Source organism: Phyllobates terribilis, unplaced genomic scaffold (assembly GCF_046119375.1).
Source record: "Phyllobates terribilis strain yellow unplaced genomic scaffold, ASM4611937v1 Scaffold_9__5_contigs__length_417890890, whole genome shotgun sequence".
In the NCBI taxonomy this organism is placed as follows: Eukaryota; Metazoa; Chordata; class Amphibia; order Anura; family Dendrobatidae; genus Phyllobates; species Phyllobates terribilis.
In genome coordinates, this window is record NW_027362769.1 from 114,790,429 (window position 1) to 114,815,275 (window position 24,847).

The following is a 24,847-nucleotide window of genomic DNA, read 5'->3' on the forward strand; positions in this document are numbered from 1 at the left end:
CAGACGTCCACAGATGGGGGTTGTGCTCACAGCCCAACACCGTGCAGGACACTTGGCATTTGCCACAGAACACCAGGATTGGCAAAGTCGCCACTGGGCCCTGTGCTCTTCACAGATGAAAGCAGGTTCACACTGAGCACATGTGACAGATGTGACAGAGTCTGTTGTCGCAGTGGAGAGCAATCTGCTGCCTGCAACATCCTTCAGCATGACCGGTTTGGCAGTGGGTCAGTAATGGTGTGGGGTGGCATTTCTTTGGAGGGCCGCACAGCCCTCCATGTGCTCGCCAGAGGTAGCCTGACTGCTATTAGGTACTGAGATGAGATCCTCAGACCCCTTGTGAGACCATATGCTGGTGCGGTTGGCCCTGGGTTCCTCCTAATGCAGGACAATACCAGACCTCATGTGGCTGGAGTGTGTCAGCAGTTCCTGCAAGATGAAGGCATTTAAGCTATGGACTGGCCCGCCCGTTCCCCAGACCTGAATCCGATTGAGCACATCTGGGACATCATGTCTCGCTCCATTCACCAACGTCACGTTGCACCACAGACTGTCCAGGAGTTGGCAGATGCTTTAGTCCAGGTCTGGGAGGAGATCCCACAGGAGACCATCCGCAACCTCATCAGGAGCATACCCAGGCGTTGTAGGGAGGTCATACAGGCATGTGGAGGCCACACACAATGCTGAGCCTCATTTTGGACTTGTTTTAAGGACATTACATCAAAGTTGGATCAGCATGTAGTGTGTTTTTCCACTTTAATTTTGGGGGTGACTTCAAATCCAGGCCTCCATTGGTTAATAAATGTGATTTCCATTGATGATTTTTATGTGATTTTGTTGTCAGTGCATTCAACTTTGTACAGAACAAAGTATTCAATGAGAATATTTCATTCATTCAGATCTAGGATGTGTTATTTGAGTGTTCCCTTTATTTTTTTGAGCAGTGTAGATATATGGTTTGGTTTTCTGATTTGTATATGTTTCCTATTTGGATCATGTGATGAGGGAAATGTTTATCGTTGGTGACACTAATGTTTAAATAGATTGGGAGACATACTATATGGATCATCACATGAATCTTGTGACCTATTTTTAAAAAAATGCGTTCATAAACTGTTGATTTTTAATGGAGCTGGAACAGCCTTCCTCTTTTTTTCATATGGTTATTTTTTATGACAGCATTAAATAAAACAATCCTGACAGTCCCTAATAAAATCTATGAGGGACAAGAGACTTTAAAAGGGGGGCTGTATCTGTTAAAAAAACAGATTGAGTATCACCCTCTTATTTCTTGACCTTAACATGACTTCCATATATAAGTATTGTGTTAAGACCTTGTCACATCAAGACGACCCTTGTATCTCATTAGGGCATATGGTCGTACATCTCCTTGAGCCAGGGAAGAAAGCAACCAAGTAATAGAAACCCCCAAACCCTGCCCACGCATGTTTCAAATAGATGGCCATTCATTTCAATGGCTGACAAGTAATACTATACCCTAAAATACAGTTTGCCTTGCAGAGTTGGCCAAAATGATTCTTAGTAACTTGGAGCACCTGCCAAATCATAATCTATAGCCACCAGTCTGGAGTACTGCAAACCTCTTACTCCCGGCACCTCTCCCGATTAGTGGGCCCCACAACGTCATTACACTGCAGTGTAATGGATGTGTAACGTCACAGGGGCTACAGGTAAGAAGAGGAGCAGCGCAACGTGGCTGATGAACCAGGGACCTGCAAATTGCTTTTGCTCAACTCTAGTTCTGTTTTGTAAAATGAATGTACAAAAATGACTGTAAAATACAATTTTTACTTTTACAATTTTCTTCCCATCTTCATTATATGCAAATATTTCACATTCACATTTGTTTAATTTGTCAAAATTCAATAAATTATTTGAAAGTAAAATGTATGTCACCAACTTGAACAAAAGATGATGATTTTTGTTAGTTTGACATTTTTGAACCAGAGTGTTTAATGAAAGCTTTATGTAACGTGTTTGGCAGTACAATGGTTTTCTTCACCATCCTCAAGGTCATCATCATCATCATCATCATCATCATCATCATCATCATCAGTTTCACTGGTGTCTTCATCCGTCTCCTCATCTGAGTCTTCACTGTCCTCGTCGTCACTACTTTGCTCTTGTTCTGCAATGTATTAAATACAATCAGAAATCATTCTACCACACTTGGTCCTAAGATGTTCAAACACACGAGACAGTAATTGACTGATATATATATAATCTCCGTATCCACCTTAACTTGTGATCAGGGCAACAATATACTCATACCAAACCTACAAGCTACTGGAGCTCTATTGTAGTTATTCATTGAGTCTTACATAACTTACAGTCATGGCCAAAGGTTTTGAGACTTTGTTTTTCACAAAGTTTGCTGTTTCAGTGTTTTTAGATCTTTTAATCTGATGCTTCCATGGTTACTGAAGCACAATTATGAAGTATTTTATAGGTTTTTCAACTTTTTTTTTTACAAATACATTAGGTTTATGCAAAGACTCCATATTTACAGTGTTGACCCTTATTTTTTTTTAAGGCTTCTGCCCTTCACCCACTGGCAGCTGGATATCTGCTTCTAGGCAAAATCCTGACTGATGATAGCCTGTTCTTGTCTAATCAGTGCTTAGAATTTAATCACAAGCTCTGAGTTTTTGTTTGTCCAACCCCTTTTTGATGATTGACATTACTTTTGTCTTGAGACATGGTCTCCATCATGCTGAAAAAGCATTGTCCATCACCAAATGGCTCTTGGATCTTTGGGAGAAGTTGCTCTTAGAGGAGGATTAGATCGCATTCTTTATTCATGGCAGTATTCTTAAGCAAAATCGTGAGTAGACCCCCATCATGGATGAAAAGCCACCACACATGAATGGTCTCAGGATGCTTTACTGTTGGCTGACACAGGACTCATAGTATCCCTCACCTTTTCTTCTCCTGACTTCTTTGCTGCTCTTCTTGACACCTCCAAAAGTCTTGCCCCCTGTGTGTGCAGATGCATTGACTCCTGCCTGCCACCATTCCTGAGAAAGCTCTGCACTGGTATTGAACGGATCCCGTTGCTGGATCCTCTTTAGGATACAGTCCTGGCATTAGTTGGACTTTCCAGGGCACCCTGAAGCTTTCTTCACTGAACCGCTCTCACATTGGAGTTCTTAATTAGCTGAAAAATGGTCGAGTTAGGAGCAATCTTAGAAGCAGGAATGTTCTTGCCGGTAAAGCCATTTTGATGCAAAGCAATGATGACTGCGCATGTTTCTTTGAAAGTAACCATGGTTAATAGAAGAAGATAATTATTTAAGCACTAGCCCCAGTTTAAAGCAACCAGTCGGCTCTTATCACTTTGTCATGTTGATTGAATTATAATCAGCTGCCTGGTCTTCGTTAACACTTTCTCCTGAGCTAATGAGAAGATCACTGAAATGATGTAAGCAGGTAATTTTGTGGCAAGGTAGAAATTCAGTGGAATTGAGGGTTTTTTTAAATTAATTTTCATGGCAAGAGATGACTGCAATTAATCTGATCACTGTATACAACAATCTGAATGCAAATTGCCACTATTAAAGCTAAAGCACCAAACTTTATGAAACTAAAATTTGTGTCAGCCTCAAAACTTTTGACCATAACTATACACTCGTACAATTTTTCCAAAATTTATACAATTAATAGATATCTGTCAGATCTATTCTATCAAGGTGGACAGCAGTAGAGACATTAAGCTCAAGAGTATATTGTTTTCTAGGTCATTGTGTCATTGCCATTTCATGCACTGCCACCAGGGATCCCCCAGTACCAGCCAGCTGACGTAACAGAAAAACTGCGGAGGAGCATATTCACATACAGTCATGGCCGAAAGTGTGGGCACCCTTGAAATCGTCCCAGAAAATAGAGTATTTCTCCGAGAAAATTATTGCAATTACACATGTTTTGTTATACACATATTTATTTCCTTTGTGAGTATTGGAACAACACAAAAGAACTGAAAAAAAAGGAAAATAGGAAATAATTTCACACAAAACCCCCAAAATGGGCCGGACAAAATTGTTGCCACCTTTCCAAGATTGTGGGTAAATAACTTTGCTTCAAGAACGTGATGAGCGTTCAAACTCACCTGTGGCAAATAACAGGTGTGGACAATATGAAAAACACACTTGAAACCAGATAAAACGGGGAGAATTTGACTCAATCTTTGCATTGTGTGTCTGTGTGTGCCACACTAAGCATGGAGAACAGAAAGAGGAGATGAGAACTGTCTGGCGACTTGAGAACCAACATTGTTGAAAAATATCAACAATCTTCAGAGCTCTCGTTGTTCCTTTGTCCACAGTGTGCAACATAATCAAGAAGTTTACAACTCATGGCACTATAGCTAATCTCCCTCGACGTGGATGGCAGAGAAAAATTGATGAAAGGTTGCAACGCATTATAGCCCGGATGGTGGATAAGCAGCCCCAATCAAGTTCCAAAGAAATTAAAGCTGTCCTGCAGGCTCAGGGTGCATCAGTGTCAGCACCAACTATCTGTCAATATTTGAATGAAATGAAACACTGTGGCAAGAGATCCCAGAGGATCCCACTGCTGACACAAAAACATAAAAAAGCTAGACTGCAGTTTGCCAAAGTGTATTGGCCAAAAAAAAAAAAGACAACAACCAAATACTTATATATCCATACAAACACCCACTCCAAAACACCTTATAAGAGTGAGTGAATATCCAACTAAAAGGGAGTGCTCCCACCAACGTGAAGGGAGGAAATATAAGGGTGCTGTCATGGGCCCTGAAAAATCATGTTACCGGTAAGTAACTAAGACTTTATTCGTTCTCCCATGATAGCACCACGAGAGAATTACAGAAAATGGAGAAACTAGGGGGGGGGGGGGGGGGGGAGGGGGGACCACAGCCTGGAGCACCCTTCTCCCAAAGGGGAGGTCAGAAGAGTCACCCATGTGCACCCTATAGTGTTTGAAAAAGGTCTTTGGAGAGGACCAGGTAGCAGCCTTACATATCTCTTCTATGGAGACGCCCGTTTTCTCTGCCCAGGAGGTCGCCATGGCCTGAGTAGAATGGGCCCTCAGACCCTCTGGTACTTCCTTCCCACTTGATGAATAGGCCAGAGCAATAGCGCCCCTGATCCAACGAGCAATGGTGGGTTTCGAGGCCCTACAACCTTTTTTAATCCCCTGGTGACAAACAAAGAGGGTTCTCGCCTTCCTAAACCCTTCAGTGACAGACAGGTATCTCATTATGCACCTCCTAACATCTAGGGTGTGTAGCTTGTCCTCTACCGGATTTTGGGGGTTTGGACAAAAGGAAGGTAGAATAATCTCCTGGGTTCTGTGGGAGCGGGTAGCTACCTTAGGGAGGTACGAAGGATCTGGTTTGAAGACTACCCTATCCTCCAGGATCTGAGTGTAGGGTGGAACCGAAGAGAGACTCTGGACATCACTTACTCTCCTAGCCGAAGTCAATGCTACCAGAAGAGCTGTCTTAAATTAAATGTCTCATAGAGAGGCCGAATCTAAGGGCAAGAGAGGGAAGGCCAGATAATGCTGTTAAGACCAAATTCAAGTCCCAAGGCATTACGTTGGAACTCGAGATGGGTCTAGATCTAAAAGATGCCCCACACCACGTGGGTTGGGGGGTGGGGAGGGGAGGAGTCCGGAGAGTATCAGCGAGCTCCGAGGAAGCAGGGGATGCTGGGCTGCGCCAGAGTTTCTCCTCCCAGGCAGGGAGAGCTGCTCCCAGGCGCGCGCACACGGTGCAGATCCCCTTGAGTCCACCGTGGCACCATCAACTGAGCAAACCAGAGTGGAGAAGGCATCCCCACTAAAACCCGGCCAGTCAGGCAAGGCATCAGCAGGTAAGCCTGAAGGGTCCCATCAAGGACAGGAAACCAAACTGAGGCGAGAGGGAGGACCGCCCCCTTTTAAGCCTGTAGGTTTCCTGTCCTCGGTGGGCAGATTCCCTCTCTCGTGGTGCTGTCATGGGAGAACGAATAAAGAACACAGTACCTACAGTCAAATATGGTGGAGGTTTAAAGATGTTTTTGGGTTCTTTTGCAGCCTCTCGCACTGGGTGCCTTCACTGTGTGCAAGGCATCTTGAAATCTGAAGATTACCAGAGGATTTTGGGTTGCAATGCAGTACCTAGTGTCAGAAAGCTGGGTTTGCGTCCTAGGTCGTGGGTCTTCCAGCAGGACAATGACCCCAAACATACTTCAAGAAGCCCCCAGAAATGGATGGAAACAAAGTGCTGGAGAGTTCAGAAGTAGCCAGAAATGAGTCTGGATCTAAATCTCATTGAACATATGTGGAAAGATCTTAAAATTGCTGTTGGGAGTAGACGCCTTCAAATATAAGAGACCTGGAGCAGTTTGCAAAAGAAGAGTTGTCCAAAAATCCAGTTGAGCGGTGTTGATGGTTATAGGAAGCAATTTCATTTATTTATTCGAAAGGGTATGCGATCAAATATTAAGTTGAAGGTGCTAACTATTTTGTCTGGCCCATTTTTGGGGTGATTGAAATTATGTCCAATTTGCCTTTTTTTCTCAGTTTTTTTTTTGTGTTGTTCCAATGCACACAAAGCAAATAAACATGTGTATAACAAAATATGTATAATTGCAATAATTTTCTGGGAGAAATACTTCACTTTCTGGAACAATTTCAAGGGTGCCAACACTTTTGGCCATGACTGTAAATATAAGGTGTCAAGTAAGTGCATCCTTATTTTATGATGGTCAAGGAAAGGCCACTGCAATAGAAATAGATAGAAATGCAAAGTAAAGAGATTGTAAAGTAAGGGATTAGCACTTTCTCTATGATTCATCCTATAGTTATAAAGAACTCAGTCATTCTTACCAATTTTCAGCATTTCCTCTATAAGAGGTGAAAACTGTGCGGCCTCTGGATTGTCGGGTTCATATAGAAGTACTAGAATATGGAAAGAAATATGTAACTAAAACATAGAAAATGTAAAAACCAAAATGTTTAACATAATATTAAAGTCATTATAAATATAATTTAAATGTTTTTTATTCCCCAAAATTTTAAGCTTTTTAGATCTGTTACTGGGACCTCTGAGGCAACCAGTATGGCCCCATTACAGCCCCCACAGGGTCTGTCCTGTAGTTTTTCAAAAATTAAAAATAGTGAACAGCATCTATCGGTCTGGATCTGGCCTTGAGCATTTTCATCCTTAAAAAGCCTAGAAATGCAAGTTTTTTCAAACTTAGCAAGAGAAAAATTAATGTGCAAATGAGCAATGATCCAGGCAGTTATTGGATGCAGTTATATACTCTTATTCCGAATTCCTGGAAAGTGTAATTTCAGAAGTAAAATAATGCTATATCCTAATATACCATCACTCTATAAGATAAGAATACCCCAAAGATACAGAAATATATAAAATAACCTTTACAAAAATTTCCTAATGCAATATTGGCATTGGAAGTGCTTCCCTACAAGTGGCAGTAATTGCATATGAATGCTGGAAAATAAAATTCTACAGCACCATGCTGTCCATACGACCACCAGCAACCTATATTGTCTTAAAGAGTAACTGGTGTTTTTCTTTTTTTCAGAACTCAATATTGCAAGTGAAAAAAAGAAAATTGAATATATTTTATTAGAAAACTTTGATACTTTCTCCTCCTTTGTTGATCATTGTTTCTCAAAATAGGTCTTCAGTGAATACAGATCTGTGTATTACTGATAGGAGAGGTCAGTTTGTGCTCATAAAGGTCTATGGAGGGGGAGGAGCTAGAGGCAGACACAAATATTCTGCTGCAAGTTCTCTTGAAACAACAACAGACTATCAAGTGTCACTGTCCTGTCAGGAGAACTTGCAGCAGAATGTCTGTCTACTTCTAGCTCCTCGTTCCATAGAGTTTAAGACACCAACCGTAGTCTCCTATCTCAGTAATGTAAAACTCCGTCTTCTCTGAATCAAGATTTTACCCATCAATTGAGAGTAAAAGATCAATATTAGAGATGAAAGAAGCAGATTTCTCTGATAAGATATATTACAAAGTTGCATATGTTCACTATTGATTTATGACATAAAACTTAAATCGGTAGTTAATCTTTAATGGACCACAGAGGCTTTTACTAGGGAAACAGGATGAAATCTAAACTTTATTTTAAAATAATATTAGCACTATTGGGTTATCATAGATTATTGTAATACTCTAGGCAACAATTTTGTTATACCTGCTACAAACGTGTGTAATATGAACAAATACATACTCATCTGACATAGCTTTTGTGCCACTTGGTAATCTTCACCCATTACAGCATTGATGAACTAAAAAAAATAAAATCAAAAATTATACAGAACATAATCACATGGCAGCAAAATACATACTGTTTGACATGCTTTAAGGCAATGGTATGTGTAACCTCTAATGACAAGGAAGGAGACCGGGCGGCCGAGAGGCAGGGCATTTACATTAGTAGATAATCATCCCATGTAAACATGCCAGTGATCACTCGATGAACAAGCAACATGCACTGGAGCATGATAGCACACCTTCAATGGTGCACTTTCACCAGTAGATAAATCGTCCCATGTAAACATGCCAGCGATCAAACAATAAATGAGCAAAACACAGTTCTAAGAGACAAAACCCAAGAGAAAAATAAAAATGAGCATACACCCAACAGCAAGTAAATAGTAATAGTACATGTAAATGACATAGGGTGCTTAGTTAACACTCTTTTGATCACTACGACAAGGTGTACTCATTGGGACGGTCCTAACCTGTATCTAGTATTAAAACCTTACCATGAGTCAAACAACGTCAATGTGAAAATAAGGGGAGAGTGGGACACGGCCAAATTGAATACACATCCAAGAGAGGCTATACAGATGAATTACTTAACATAAAAAAGGGGGGCATGCCCACTGTTTGTACAGAGTACAAGAGATTACAGCAAAACCAAAAAACTGAGCTGGATTATACACTGGTATACTTACACTTTGCAAGACCATGTTCACACTGGCCATTTGGCAGGATGGCTTTTATGTTTTTTTGATCAAAATAAAGCTGGATGGGTGTCTCATTTTGGCCCTGTCCTGCTCTGCTCTTATTCACACTGATGTCATTTGACACATGGTAAGGTTTTAGCACTAGAAACAGGTTAGGACCATCCTGATTGGGTACACCTTGTCGTGGTGGGATGGCTTTTATGCCGTTTTGATCAAAATAGTGTTAACGAAGTACCCTATGTGATTTACATGCACTATTACTATTTACTTGCTGTAGGGTATATGTTTATTTTTGTTTTTTTTCTTGGGTTTTGTCTGTTAAATGGCCACAGTGTGAACGTGCTCTTACACTCTGCAAGTATACCAGCTTATAGTCCAGCTCGGTCCGGCTGTAAGAGAGCGCGGCTGTAGTATGAATTGCTGTTCAGGCTTGTAGAAATCATACATTGCAAACACTGTGGATAACTGGACATCCTCAGGTCGTCTCATAGTACTAATTATGTCTATTGCTACAGTCCCACTGGGTCCATTACTAAGTGCACGCTTGTTAACCGAAAGCCATGTCACCTCTGCTAGAAGCTCTATGGGGGCACGGCCGGCATCATCATCGCTGTCATCTTCCTCACTAGACTCCTCCAGACGTCCTTTGAAGTGGTCATTATGAATGGCCAATGACTGAGATCCTGCGGTTCCTTTTTCATCTACTGTAATAAAAATCATACAAGGCAACGTGGTTAAATTACAGCAGATCTTATGGGGTGACGGCGGGTGATGCACAAACAACACATAGCTCAGGTGCAGAACATTCACTAGAAATAAGTGATGTGAAATTTCTAACCCCTCCATTGGTGTATACTGGCCTCATTTTTGATGTATAGTTTATACTTTATATTCAGGATGCAGAGATTTCACCAGCTTCGTTATTAAGGTTTTTTTTCTTTTTATAGCATTTACACTGGAAACACACACACAAGTTTGAAGGATGTGAATCTATGTCCATATAGGATGAAAGATTTAAAAAAAAAAACTGTACACCCCAGAGACATAGAAAGGCTTTTTTTACGTTGAGCAATCTGCCGAAACACAGATGAACATGCCTCTCCCGCTAAACGACACCATTTTTTTTTTTTGCCACTTTAGGTATTAAGTGTCAATTTTCTTTCCTAACAAAAATAGCATGTCACCAACATTCCATTTTATTGCACAATAAAAGTGAAACATTCCCCCCCACCACCCGATATTTCTGAAGATCGTTACCAGTGTTTGATGGTGGAGATGACGTCTTCTGCATTTCATCTTCTTCTGACGTGTTCGGTTGCACGCTGGGTGCAACACTGTCATCTGGAATATTACTGCTGCAAACAGAAGCATTGACCTATTTAGTCTTAATAATCACAGAAACAAGTATCTTCCCATTGGACTTTGGAGGATTTGTTGTTCTTAGATAGCTTCATACTACCAATAGCAATTTACCTACGTCCTATTAAATACTAATGGTGTTTGCAGAACTGAGGTGCAATAAATGCTTGTTTTTAAAACAATCCACAAGATCTAGGAATGTGCAGAAATTTACACTAAATTCCCCAACAGTAATGCACCCATGGAGGCGGGTATATATGACACACAAATGTCTGATGGCTGTGACTTTTCCTCGTACCTCTGTGCCGGGGGCTTTACAGTACACAGTGGGATCTGTCTTGTAGGGATATAACTTTTTTTCCTGGCTGATCCTTGTCTTCCAGCTGCGCTGTAAGGTCTATGGAAGAATACAAATTAGTTTAGCAATAAATAAAACAGCATTTAAATGGAAAGTACACTGCCACCTATTGGGGACCCATGACACGATTATGTGGCATCGATGGGGATGGCTTACAATGGTGACCTGGTGCCCCTGTCACTGCCATCTTGGTACTCTGAACTGAGCTTCAATGGAAACCGACATTTTTATCATATACTGCAATACAGTTGTATTGAAGTATATAGTATAAGAGGCCGGATGATTAAAGGTTTAAGTCCCCTAAGAGGACTAAAAAAAGAATTAAAGAAAAATATAAAAATTTGAATAACCCCATGTTTCCTCCAATAAAAATGAATACATTTAAATAAAAAAAAAATTTGGTATCTCCGTGCCTGTTCAAGTCCAGTGTATCAAAATAGTAATAATTAATCCATACACTAAAAGCCGTAATGAGAAGAAAGGAAGAATTGCGGTTCTTCAGTCACCACCTCTCCCTAAAAAAAATGCAATAAAAAAAAATAATCAAATTATATATTGAATGTTAAAGTGAATGGTTTTATTCAAAACAGCATCTTTTCCTGAAAAAAACCCACTAGCCATTATAAGGCTAAGTAGAGGAAAAAAAGTTATGGCTCTGGGAAGGTGAAAAAAAAAAAAAGAAAGTGAAAAACAAAAAAAAAGTGTCTGGTCTTTAACCCCTTCATGACCAGAGCATTTTTCGTTTTTTGCTCCCCTTGTTCCCAGAGCCATAGCATTTTTATTTTTCGGTCAATATGGCCGTGTGAGGGCTTATTTTTTGCGGAACGAGTTGTACTTTTCAACAACATTACTGGTTTTACCATGTCGTATACTGGAAAATGGGAAAAAATTCCGAGTGCGGTGAAATTGCAAAAAAAGTGCAATTCCACAGGTTTTTTTTTTATTTTTTTTACCGCTTTCACTGAATGCTAAAACTGACGTGCCACTATGATTCTCCAAGTCATTACAAGTTTGTAGACACTGAACATGTAGAGGCTTTTTTATTTAAGTGGTGAAAAAAAAATTCCAAAGTCTGCTTAAAAATATAAAAATGGCGCCATTTTCTGAGACCCGCAGCGTCTCCATTTTTCGGGATCTGGGGCCAGCCGTAGGCTTATTTTTGCGCGCCGAGCTGAAGTTTTTATAGATATCATTTTGGGGTAGATACGATGTATTGAGCGCCCGTTATTGCATTTTATTGCAATGTTGCAGCGACCAAAAAAATGTAATTCTGGCTTTTAGAATTTTTTTCTCGTTACGCCGTTTACCGATTGGATTAATTATTTTTTTATATTGATAGATCGGGCGATTCTGAAAGCCGCGATACCAAATATGTGTAGGTGTTTTTTTTTTTTTTTTTTTCATTGTTTTATATTGAATGGGGCAAAAGGCGGCGATTTAAACTTTTATATATTTTTTAAAAACATTCTTTTTTTTTACTTTCTGCTTGCTTCAATAGTCTCCATGGGAGACTAGAAGCAGCACTTGCATGAGACTAGAAGCAGCACTTGCATGATCGGTTCAGCTACACACAGGCTATGATCAGATTGCCTGTGTGTAGCAGATGTGCTCACTTGCTATGAGAAACGAACACTGGGCGGCGCTCATAGCAATCTGGACATGACAACCACAGGGGTCTCCTGCAGACCCCAGGATGTCATGCCAACCCATCGGTGACCCGAGATCATGTGATGGGGTCACCGATGGGCGGGGTAAGTGACGAGCTTCCGGCGCGGAGCTGTTAAATGCCGTTGTCAAAGATTGACAGCTGCATTTAACAGCCACAGGTGGATTGCGATTCCACATGCAGCTGTTGCGGGCACATGTCAGCTGTATAAATCAGCTGACATGTGCCCGGTTTAGTGCGGGCTCAGGGCCGGAGCCCGCGCTGAACCGGGGGTTACGACGTTGTGCGTACTATTACGTATCACGTCATAAAGGGGTTAAAGGGAATCTGTCACCAGGTTTTTACTATGTAATCTGAGAGCAGCAGGATGTAGGGGCAAACACCCTGGTTTCAGCGATTTGTCACTTACTGGTCTACATGATATCATTTTGATACAATCACAGTTTTCTCTGCTGCAGTTCCCTGAATGCTGAGCTGTGTATAACCCCGCCCACACCACTGATTGGCAGCTGTCTGTCAATACAATACAGTATAAACAGAAAGATGCCAATCAGTGGTGAGGGCGGGGTTACAGAGAGCAGCAGGACTGGGAGGCATGAGGCAGCTAGTCCTGTAGTAATAATCTCCTGCTGATAAAACACAAATTTTAATGAAATAGCAAATCAATGCCCAGTAAGTGACATTGCTGGGATCAGGGTCTCAGCCCCTACCTCATACGGCTCTCAGATTACATAGCAAAAACCTCATTATAGATTGCCTATGAGGTGTTAAAAGATCTGCTGCTAACATTTTGGTAATTTAGAAGGTAACCCTACTAGAAATACTAATTTAAGAAAAGACCTGCCCATTTGATTTAGTTTACACCTCAAGTCATTCAGGAAGTATTTGTAATTTCATAGCTGCATGCATTTTGGGTTTATCACCATTATTGGTTGTTCTGTTACAGAAGTAATATGGGAGCCGTATAATGCTGAACGCAGTGACACAAGGTCATATACTGGCACAGTGAATCCTCTGCTGTAGTTACCAACTGAGGAAATGTCACTAATAATCTGCTCCAGAGGGTAGAAATCAATTTTCCATGCATTATGTCCCGCATGGGATTTGCATCACTGATCAGGAAATGAAGATGAATTAGGGAGCGGCGCAATCTGCAAACATGTAAATGTTACAGAAACGTCTGAAAGTCTGGTATCTCTTCATTGTTCCCTACACCTAGCCAGATGGCCATAGGAGCAATGATCATCAAAGATATGATTGTTATGTCTCTGATGCTATTACAATTAGTTCTAATTGATAAATTTGCTCAATCTGATGGAACAAATATCAGATCGTCTTAATCTTTAATTCTCCTGAATCATTTTCATACTAAAAGTTTTGAAATGCTTCCCATAGTTGGTTTGAACCAATTTGCAGGGTATCTAGCATAAAATACAATTTTTTTCCATTTTATATTGTTTGCTTTCATGTTTTCCCCTTCATTGTTATTGAAAAGAATCAGTCCCCTTCCCCCTCTGGCAGCTGCTGATATAGTCCCTAAGGTCTTTATGTTGCTGTAGAGGCGCTGCTCTTTTCTCCGACAAGCAGGGCGGATGCCTATTGCAACTGGCTGCTCCGGGGTAAACAGACGACCACTATGCACAGAAGTGTGGGGAGAGTGATAGACTGAGCATGTGGGACCAGTGGCAGCTCATTAGGTGGACCTGTGCATAGCTGTACACTATGAACAACAGGTGGTGCCATATTTTGTTATTTTATGGGGCTTTGCACATAAAAATAAATAAATAAATAAAATGCAGCATGCAATTTGCCTCCGAGAAGCGTATGGCACACGCCAATTCAACTCTGGATCCGTGGAAAGAAAAAAAATCAGACTGCACTCAGATGTCACTCGAGTGCAGTCCTACTTTCAAAGACTGACATTATAGAGAAGGTGGAGAATTTTTTCTTTTCCCTCTCCACCTCCAAGAAAATCGGATCACGCTCCGACCAGAGTCTGATTAGCAGAAGCAGACTGATTTTCTCAGATGTGGAAAAAACGGTCATCTACACGAGCCCTTAGTATTAGTGATTATTATGGATCATAATCTCCATCAATCAAAAAGCTTGACATTTAAGAAGTTTTATAAAAAAAGTATAAATCATAATACTTTATGTTAAATATTAGGAAACATAAAACAGTAGATTAGTGAACTACCTTGATGCTGAATCACAAGGATGAATATCCACTTCCTCTGTAAAAAGTAAATTAAGAATATATTATTAAAACACTGCTCATAAGAACAGAAATCAATCCACAAACACCATGCCTTGCTGGAGGCTTCTGTATTAGTAACACGATTACCTTTGGGTCCGAGCACTTGTAGTTTCCCATTTTGTAAGCTTACGGGTCGCTACAAAAAAGGACAAATATTATAAAACACGTTCCATACAACAGATGCATTTTCATCTTATTACATACATTATATAGGGAATTTTTCTTCTATGTAAGTATTAGTCTTGAGGGTCAATTAAATAGTTGCATAATGGTAGAGAAATCCCAGCTGCAGCCTCCATGAGCGGACTCCGCTCCTCCTAACAGGTTTGTTTTTCAAACATTGGCCCTGATTCAGACTTGTTTCCCTGTCCTGCCCAGTGTACACTGGAGTAAGATGTGCTTATTGTGATGGCCGGCATGAACCTCCTGACAGGTTCCCTTTCAATCACATACTTTGGGCAGCATAGAGTACTCTAGAGCTTACTACAACCCCTAAAGGTAGCTGCAGACAGGCAGAAATCTATTACTTAGAGGGAATGTAACATCAGAAAACGACCGATTGTTTAAAGGGATTGTCCACTACTCTTAAAACCCCTTCTAAAATCACTGAGTTTCGCCCCAGTAAAATAATAAGACTTATACTCACCTCTGGTGCGAGCACCATTCCAGTGGTGTTGGCACTGGATCTCGAGGGGACATAATGTCACACGATCTCTGCAGCCAATCAGCGCCAGCTTCACGCTCCCCTCCTTTGGACAAATCAGACATCAGTAGGAAGGGAGAAATGCGACTGCTCTTTAACGTCCTCCAGATGTTAATTACATCTGTAGGAGAGGAGAGTGAAGGTAGCGCTGATTGGCAGCAGGGACTGTATGACATAATGTCACGTTATCCCCGGGACAGCCAGTGTCGACACCACTAGAGCGGGGGGAGAAACATAGAAATTGAGAAGGTGTCATCTGAGAAGTAAACAACCCCTTTAAATCAGGCTTTTGTGATACATTTATTTATTTTATTTGGCAATGTTTTTCCCCATATCACAATTTTTATTGAAAATAAAAAATAGAACTCTAGCAAATTTCACCCTGGCCACTGGGACATTTTTTATACTCCAACTTCCTTTAGTTTCATGAAATGTACAAGTACATTAGCATCAGTAAACAGACTGATCTTATCTTTTATAATGATCTGATTTTTTTACACACACTTGAGAAAGATGCCAGCACAGTGTTGAAATGCTTAAGGCCCCGTCACACTTAGCGACGCTGCAACGATCCCGACAACGATACGACCTGTCAGGGATCGTTGCTGCGTCGCTATGTGGTCGCTGGTGAGCTGTCAAACAGGCAGGCTCACCAACGATCAGGGGAGCAGCGACATCGTGGAAAGAATCTTTCCACGATGTCCTGCTCCTGGTTACGAGCCTGCTGAAGCAGGAGCAGGCTGGTAACCATGGTAAACATTGGGTTACTAGGGGCACACGCGCACTTAGTAACCCGTTGTTTATCATGGTTACCACTCTGCTACAGTGAGCGGGAGGTTACCGCTCACTTTAGCAGGCTCGTAACCATGATAAACAGCGGGTTACTAGGGGCACATGTGCCCCTAGTAACCCGATGTTTACCATAGTTACCAGCCTGATCGCTGGTCACACACAGCGATGTGTGCTGACCAGCGGGAGAGCAACAACCAAAAAATGGTCCAGGACACTTTGCAGCGATCAGCGACCTCACAGCAGGGGCCTGATCGCTGCAAAGTGTCACACATAGCGACATCGCTGGTGAGGTCACTGTTGCGTCACCAAAACCGTGACACAGCAGCGATCTCGCTATGTGAGAAGGGGGCTTTAGGAATATTGCAGCAAGAGACTTCTTTTCCGGCAGCACAGACTATTTTAAATAGGATTTTTATTTTAGTTTGGAAAGCTTCCATCCGCTGGATTCTCCCCTGGCCTCGAGGCAGCAGGTTATCTGGACCTTTTCGCAGTCTGTACACAACCACCCCAGGTGAGTCAAGCCTATTGCATCATCTACCTCCTATATTAGGGTTTTACCCTATTATGGGCTTCTCCCTCCACAGTTATTGTTTCTCCATCTTTTATACTGAAGCATCTAATGAGTGTATGAAAGGTGTGACATTGCCGATTGTGATTGGTGGATCCTGTGTTATCAGCTCTGCATAGAGGTGTTATTTGCAATTGTTATCCTGCCTCTGCTGACGAGGTGTGTGTTTCGTGGGTGAGCCCATTTCATCATGGCAGCCAGCATATACACTATTATAATCTTACATTGATTGCCTTTTTACTTCAATACAATGTCCCCTCTGTCGTGCCACCCTTACTTCCATTGTGCAGATGTCACTATGAACTGATTAGGTTTTACCCTTTCTACTTGGACTATTACTTGCAGGGTTTTCCCCTTTGGAAAACCCACCAACACATGTCAATTGTGTTCTCTGTGTTGAGACAATTACCATTGTGACCTTTTTTTGTAATAAAAGTTATTTAATATTTTGATGAAGTTTTCCTGTCCTGCCCTTTATCGTTCTTGACCTCTGCTTCACGCTAGTGTCATTTAGGCCTCGCTACCCTTCTCTGGTTTATGATTTGAGTTTCTATAACCTGCAGATTAGACCCATATATGCAAGTTAATAGCACTTGGGGACAGGACAACAAATATTTCCAAGAAATACCTTTGTTGCAAATTCTGTACTCTGAGAATTAAACTTTCTGCAAAAAAACAAAAAAAAATAAACCAATAAATCCAACTAGTCCAATAACAATTAGGAATTAGTCTACAAGGGTAAACATATTAATGTATTTGACTTCTTTATGTTAGGAGTCAATAATGAAATATTGCAAAAAGACTCAATGATTGGCGTGATGAGAAAAAAAAACAATAATTAAACAAGTTTTAGATAATGAAACTTACAGAGACCCGGATTTGCTGTTTTTTGTATAATCTTCGCCTATAATGAAGAATATATAGAAGCACCAATTATTAATGCTTTGTTATTATATGCTCATATATAATAAATATCCCTCCCAGAGATGAAAAGTTATGGTTAAAAAAAGCCCCTGATCTTTCCCTTAAGAGGACCATCGAATAGAGTTCAGCTTCTCTGCATGACCTCATGCTGAATGACGGAGCAGGACTTCATGCATGCTGGTTTGCCCGCTGATGACTACGGTGCTCAGCTTCCTGTATGATTTCATGCTGAATGATGGACTAGGGGACGGCATGATCTGGAAGCCAACAGTACAGAATCTGATCATTCCCTGGATAGGACCTCCGATTGGTGTTCATCCTCTCTGCAAGGTTCCATACCATATGTCCATCCCACTTAATTGTAAAGTGCTGCAGAATATGTTGGCGCTATATAAATAAAAATTATTATTATTATTATTATTATTTGTCAAATCAAGGAATGACATAGCTTGTGAGTAGAGATGAGCAAACCCAAACTTAAAATTTCAGGGTTCATACCAGACAGTTAGTGTCCGGTGCCAATCGCCGAACTCGGAATTCTCCCGGAAGTCCGTTACAATGTTTGGAGTTCCAGGGAAAGTCTGGGAGAGGGAGAGAGAAAATTTTGGAGCTCTACAGTTTGGGTCCTCATTATTCTCAAGGCTCATTTTCTTTTTTAATATGAGTTCGGGCTCTGAGCGCTGTCAATTAGAAGTGGAGGAAGTCATAAAAATGCAAATTCAGGGGGTATAAGGGTGCACTGAGCCCTTGGCCATGCCAAGGGAGACTGAAGCCCCCTCATTTGCATTTGAATTAAAAGTCATTTTCTCAGACAGTGCATGCTAGTATGACTTCTATAGGGAGGCTAAGATCCCTATATAACAACTGTATAGTTAGTTTAACATGCATTTTAGGGGTGATAGACTCCCTTTAATGAATTTGCCTTTGAGTGAACCAGGGTCAATAATGTGAAAACGTTAAACTAGGGGCAGAATGACTTTTTTTTTGCAATTTATTGCTAAGGTGCATCTTCTGTAAGTTGAAAAGTGATGCAGTAAAATCTGATAAACATAGTAAAACCACCTGTGTAAAGTATATCTGACAGTGTTCTTTGAAGTGCGATCTAAATATTCTGATTAGTGGGACCTCCATTGATAAGAAGCTTATTTCCTGCACAGCAGCACGCATACACGTCCCTGCTGTGCAGAGAGCTGCACAATTATTATATTGGACTCTATATTCTGAAATAGCCCTTAAAAAATAAAAAACAAAAAAAATAAAATCATAAAACATGACTTTATACCTTCTGGGTCAAGAACTTCCAGCTTTCCCAATGCCTGGAAAAGAAACCACAGTCAGAAAAGAGTCCAAAAATTGCCATACAGTAGTGTGCAAACAGTGAGATCTGCAAGTGCAGCGTATCTGCACGATCCTGGCCAAAAGGCGCTTGTCATAAAGGACTAATCGCCCACATGACCGCACCTCGCTGGATGTCTTGTTAGCAGCACTGCTTAGACCTGGACACTGGGCACGGGCAATCATATGAGATTGTGTGTTTTGCCTACTCTGACACAGAACTTACAGGGGTATTGCCATCTTCAAGGTCCAATCCCAATATTATTATTATTATTATATATTTATATAGTGCCATTGATTCCATGGTGCTGTACATGAGAAGGGGTTACATACCAAATACAGATATCACTTACAGTAAACAAAACTAACAATGAAAGACTGGAACAGAGGGAAGAAGACCCTGCCCTTGGGGACTTACTACATATTGGGATAAGATCCTGTAGAATGTAAGTGTAATCATAATATTAGCAAATACCTCTTATTAGAAATGCTGTATAGTTCTTCTGATTCGCTAGGTCTCTTACCCCATGTACAGGACATTGCAATAACCTAGGTATCCATGGTTAGGACCTGGTTCTGGCGTCGCGGGCCAAATAAAACCACCACCCCTATGTCGGCCCATTATTGTGCACAGGGGGCTACGTGGGGCCCATTATTGTGCACGGAGGGCTGCGTGGGGCCCAGTATTGTGCACGGAGGGCTGCGTGGGGCCCAGTATTGTGCACGGAGGGCTGCGTGGGGCCCAGTATTGTGCACGGAGGGCTGCGTGGGGCCCAGTATTGTGCACGGAGGGCTGCGTGGGGCCCAGTATTGTGCACGGAGGGCTGCGTGGGGCCCAGTATTGTGCACGGAGGGCTGCGTGGGGCCCAGTATTGTGCACGGAGGGCTGCGTGGGGCCCAGTATTGTGCACGGAGGGCTACGTGGGGCCCAGTATTGTGCACGGAGGGCTACGTGGGGCCCAGTATTGTGCACGGAGGGCTACGTGGGGCCCAGTATTGTGCACGGAGGGCTACGTGGGGCCCAGTATTGTGCACGGAGGGCTACGTGGGGCCCAGTATTGTGCACGGAGGGCTACGTGGGACCCAGTATTGTGCACGGAGGGCTACGTGGGGCCCAGTATTGTGCACGGAGGGCTACGTGGGGCCCAGTATTGTGCACGGAGGGCTACGTGGGGCCCAGTATTGTGCACGGAGGGCTACGTGGGGCCCAGTATTGTGCACGGAGGGCTACGTGGGGCCCAGTATTGTGCACGGAGGGCTACGTGGGGCCCAGTATTGTGCACGGAGGGCTACGTGGGGCCCAGTATTGTGCACGGAGGGCTACGTGGGGCCCAGTATTGTGCACGGAGGGCTACGTGGGGCCCAGTATTGTGCACGGAGGGCTACGTGGGGCCCAGTATTGTGCACGGAGGGCTACGTGGGGCCCAGTATTGTGCACGGAGGGCTACGTGGGGCCCAGTATTGTGCACGGAGGGCTACGTGGGGCCCAGTATTGTGCACGGAGGGCTACGTGGGGCCCAGTATTGTGCACGGAGGGCTACGTGGAACCCAGTATTGTGCACGGAGGGCTACGTGGGGCCCAGTATTGTGCACAGAAGGCTACATGGGGCCCAGTATTGTGCACGGAGGGCTACGTGGGGCCCGTTATTTTGTATACTGGTTGGCCAGTGACTTTGTCCAAGTTTTCTATTTTGGCCCTCTGTGTGTCCGAGTTTGACATCCCCGGCTTACAGGAAGTAAACGTCTCACCTTGCACAGATTGACTTTGGAAGCGACTGCACAAGCTTCAGTCCTAAAAAAAAAACACAACAATGTGTAAAAAAAAATAGAATTTTTATATATATATATATATATATATATATTACATACACACACACACAGTACAGACCAAAAGTTTGGACACACCTTCTCATTTAAAGATTTTTCTGTATTTTCATGACTTTGAAAATTGTACATTCACACTGAAGGCATCAAAACTATGAATTAACACATGTGGAATTATATACTTAACAAAAAAGTGTGAAACAACTGAAAATATGTCTTATATTCTAGGTTCTTCAAAGTAGCCACCTTTTGCTTTGATGACTGCTTTGCACACTCTTGGCATTCTCTTGATGAGCTTCAAGAGGTAGTCACCGGAAATGGTTTTCACTTCACAGGTGTGCCCTGTCAGGTTTAATAAGTGGGATTTCTTGCCTTATAAATGGGGTTGTGACCATCAGTTGTGTTGTGCAGAAGTCAGGTGGATACACAGCTAATAGTCCTACTGAATAGACTGTTAGAATTTGTATTATGGCAAGAAAAAAGCAGCTAAGTAAAGAAAAACGAGTGGCCATCATTACTTTAAGAAATGAAGGTCAGTCAGTGCGAAAAATTGGGAAAACTTTGAAAGTGTCCCCAAGTGCAGTTGCAAAAACCATCAAGAAACTGGCTCACATGAGGACTGCCCCAGGAAAGGAAGACCAAGAGTCACCTCTGCTTCTGAGGATAAGTTTATCCGAGTCACCAGCCTCAGAAATCGCAGGTTAATAGCAGCTCAGATTAGAGACCAGGTCAATGTCACACAGAGTTCTAGCAGCAGACACATCTCTACAACAACTGTTAAGAGGAGACTTTGTGCAGCAGGCCTTCATGGTAAAATAGCTGCTAGGAAACCACTGCTAAGGACAGGCAACAAGCAGAAGAGACTTGTTTGGGCTAAAGAACACAAGGAATGGACATCTGACCTGTGGAAATCTGTGCTTTGGTCTGATGAGTGCAAATTTGAGAACTTTGGTTCCAACCACCGTGTCTTTGTGCGACGCAGAAAAGGTGAACGGATGGACTCTACATGCCTGGTTCCCACCGCAAAGCATGGAGGAGGAGGTGTGATGGTGTGGGGGTGCTTTGCTGGTGACACTGTTGAGGATTTATTCAAAATTGAAGGCATACTGAACCAGCATGGCTACCACAGCATCTTGCAGCGGCATGCAGTTCCATCCGGTTTGCGTTTAGCTGGACCATCATTTATTTTTCAACAGGACAGTGACCCCAAACACACCTCCAGGCTGTGTAAGGGCTATTTGACCAAGCAGTAGAGTGATGGGGTGCTACGCCAGATGACCTGGCCTCCACAGTCACCAAACCTGAACCCAATCGAGATGGTTTGTGGTGAGCTGGACCGCAGAGTGAAGGCAAAAGGGCCAACAAGTGCTAAGCACCTCTGGGAACTCCTTCAAGATTGTTGGAAGACCATTTCCGGTGACTACCTCAAGAAGCTCATCAAGAGAATGCCAAGAGTGTGCAAAGCAGTCATCAAAGCAAAAGGTGGCTACTTTGAAGAGCCTAGAATATAAAAGACATATTTTCAGTTGTTTCACACTTTTTTATTAACTATATAATTCCACATGTGTTAATTCATAGTTTTGATGCCTTCAGTGTGAATGTACAATTTTTATAGTAAAAAAAAATACAGAAAAATCTTTAAATGTGAAGGTGTGTCCAAACTTTTGGTCTGTACTATATATATATATATATATATATATACACACATACACACACACAGTACAGGTGTTCTGTGGCAAATGCCAAGTGTCCTGCACGGTGTTGGGCTGTGAGCACAACCCCCATCTGTGGACGTCGGACCCTCATACCACCCTCATGGAGTCGGTTTCTACCGTTTGGGCAGACACATGCACATTTGTGGCCTGCTGGAGGTCATTTTGCAGGGCTCTGGCAGTGCTCCGCCTGTTCCCCCTTACACAAAGGCGTAGGTAGCGGTCCTGCTGCTGGGTTGTTGCCCTCCTACGGCCCCCTCCACGTCTCCTGGTGTACTGGCCTGTCTCCTGGTAGCGCCTCCAGCCTCTGGTCACTACGCTGACAGACACAGCAAACCTTCTTGCAACAGCTCGCATTGATGTGCCATCCTGGATGAGCTGCACGACCTGAGCAACTTCTGTGGGTTGTAGAGTCCGTCTCATGCTGCCACGAGTGTGAAAGCGCAACCAGCATTCAAAAGTGACCAAAACATCAGCCAGAAAGCATTGGTACTGAGATGTGGTCTGTGGTCCCCACCTGCAGAACCACTCCTTTATTGAGGGTGTCTTGATAATTGCCAATAATTTCCATCTATCGTCTATTCCATTTGCACAACAGCATGTGAAATTGATTGTCAATCAGTGTTGTTTCCTAAGTGGACAGTTTGATTTCACAGAAGTTTGATTTATCTGGAGTTATATTCTGTTGTTTAAGTGCTCCCTTTATTTGTTTGAGCAGTGTATATATATAGATAGATAAATAGATAGATAGACCGACGATACAAAAACAAAAAATGCACCTAGAAGTCTTAAAAAAGGACGCAATAAATTCAGCACTTGTAGTTCACCATCACATTTTTTTTAGAGCAAAACACACCTCCCCAAAAATGTATCAAAAACTGATGTTGTTGAGCAACAATAATATGACTGATCCACTCAGATCACTGTAATTGTCGGTGCGGTCAGCAGGGCGGCGGCGACTTCATCCAATGGTGACACAGACTATACAACTCTTGGGGAAAAAAAATGCCATGGATGAAAAAAAAAGAAGAAAAAAAACACAATAATAAAACTAATCACAGTCTATGTGACTTCATTGTAAGTAACTTCATGTTTTACAAAGGAAATCTCCCCTCCCCCACCCTGCTGTTCAGGACATCAGAGCCAGGTGTCTCCATAGCAGGCAGTGTAAGGTGAGGACAGGCGGTCAGTCATTACCTGCTCATCCTTCGATTTCACAGATAAACCCCCGACAGAAGGCTGCTGTTACCGGCGGGACTCCCGGCTGTGGACGGAGAACCTACATCAGACCTCCCGGACGGAGCAGACTTCTGGAAATCTGTTTGCAGACCCGTTTCCTTGGTAACAGACGCACGGGGAGGGGGTAGCAGAGAAATCCTCCCGGTCAGGAATAGAGACTGGAGAGAAACAGTTCCGCGTCAGCTGCCTCTTTGGCGCCACCTTTCGGTGACCGTTCGTACAGCGCTGATCATTGGCGCACAGGTCGGAAAAGCAGGAGTTTTTCTTTGGTTTATGTGCAGTAAATCTGGTGACGGCTTATTCTGTCATAGTCCTACCTGCTATGGATGATGTGTATGATTATCAAACAGCAGCTGACAAGTACAAGTTACAAGTACTATTGGTGTAAAGCCTCATTCACACTTTTTTTTCCCCTTGTGCATGGACTGTTTTTTGGCTCGTTGCAGTTTTCACCATCAGTGCTTCATAAGATTTTTGCTTGTGCGAAAAAATAAAATAAATAAATTCCCAGTTCTCCCACCCATTAAACAGTAAAAAAAAAAAAGCACCAAAACAATAAAAAAACAAAACTGCAACACGTAAAGGACAGCATGGCATGCATGTGTTTTTTTCTTTTTTGACCTATTCACTCCAAGGGGCAAGTTACATCCGTGACTCACAGCAAAGACTGACGTCACTTTTGTTTTTTGAAGAAACTCCGTCCACAAGAAACTAGTGAACAGCCCCATAGACTATAATGAGCACTCTCTCTGTGGAAAACTGAGATGTCTGAATGAGGCCTAACAGACAGCTGTTTATACAGCCAATACAGCCCTTCTCCACTCACAGGTGCTGTAGGTGATGGCGCATCAGAACCCAGTATTAAGTGACCAAATCAGCACAATATAAGACCTTTGTAATGTGGCTCGGTCAGTGGTCACCCCGCAGCTCCAGAAATGGCTTCCACGGACAGGCTTGGGCCACTCTATTTACCATATCTCAGGTGATGCCCTGGCCTTCACCCTTTAACCCCTGTACTGTGATCTGGACTTACACAGGGGATGGGGCCAGAGTCAGCTGCTGGCTAGTAGAGAAGGCTGACAGGAGTGGTCAGGTTACTGTAGCCGTGT

At 42.5% G+C, this 24,847-nt stretch overlaps 1 protein-coding gene across 1 annotated transcript; it reads right to left on the bottom strand.

Annotated features, from left to right (window-relative positions):
- Window positions 1-1,805: 1,805 nt before the first annotated feature.
- On the bottom strand, window positions 1,806-23,896 carry ERICH2 (glutamate rich 2). Its single transcript, XM_073645667.1, has 13 exons — window positions 23,697-23,896; window positions 20,713-20,755; window positions 18,911-18,944; window positions 17,572-17,608; window positions 17,333-17,369; window positions 14,729-14,777; window positions 14,582-14,618; window positions 10,659-10,757; window positions 10,259-10,356; window positions 9,569-9,705; window positions 8,260-8,317; window positions 6,874-6,945; window positions 1,806-2,149 (listed from the first exon to the last, which is right to left on the bottom strand). The coding sequence occupies exons 1-13, from the start codon at window positions 23,702-23,704 to the stop codon at window positions 1,986-1,988; spliced, it is 873 nt and encodes a 290-aa protein (XP_073501768.1). The 5' UTR covers window positions 23,705-23,896; the 3' UTR covers window positions 1,806-1,985.
- Between the last annotated feature and the right edge of the window lie 951 nt (window positions 23,897-24,847).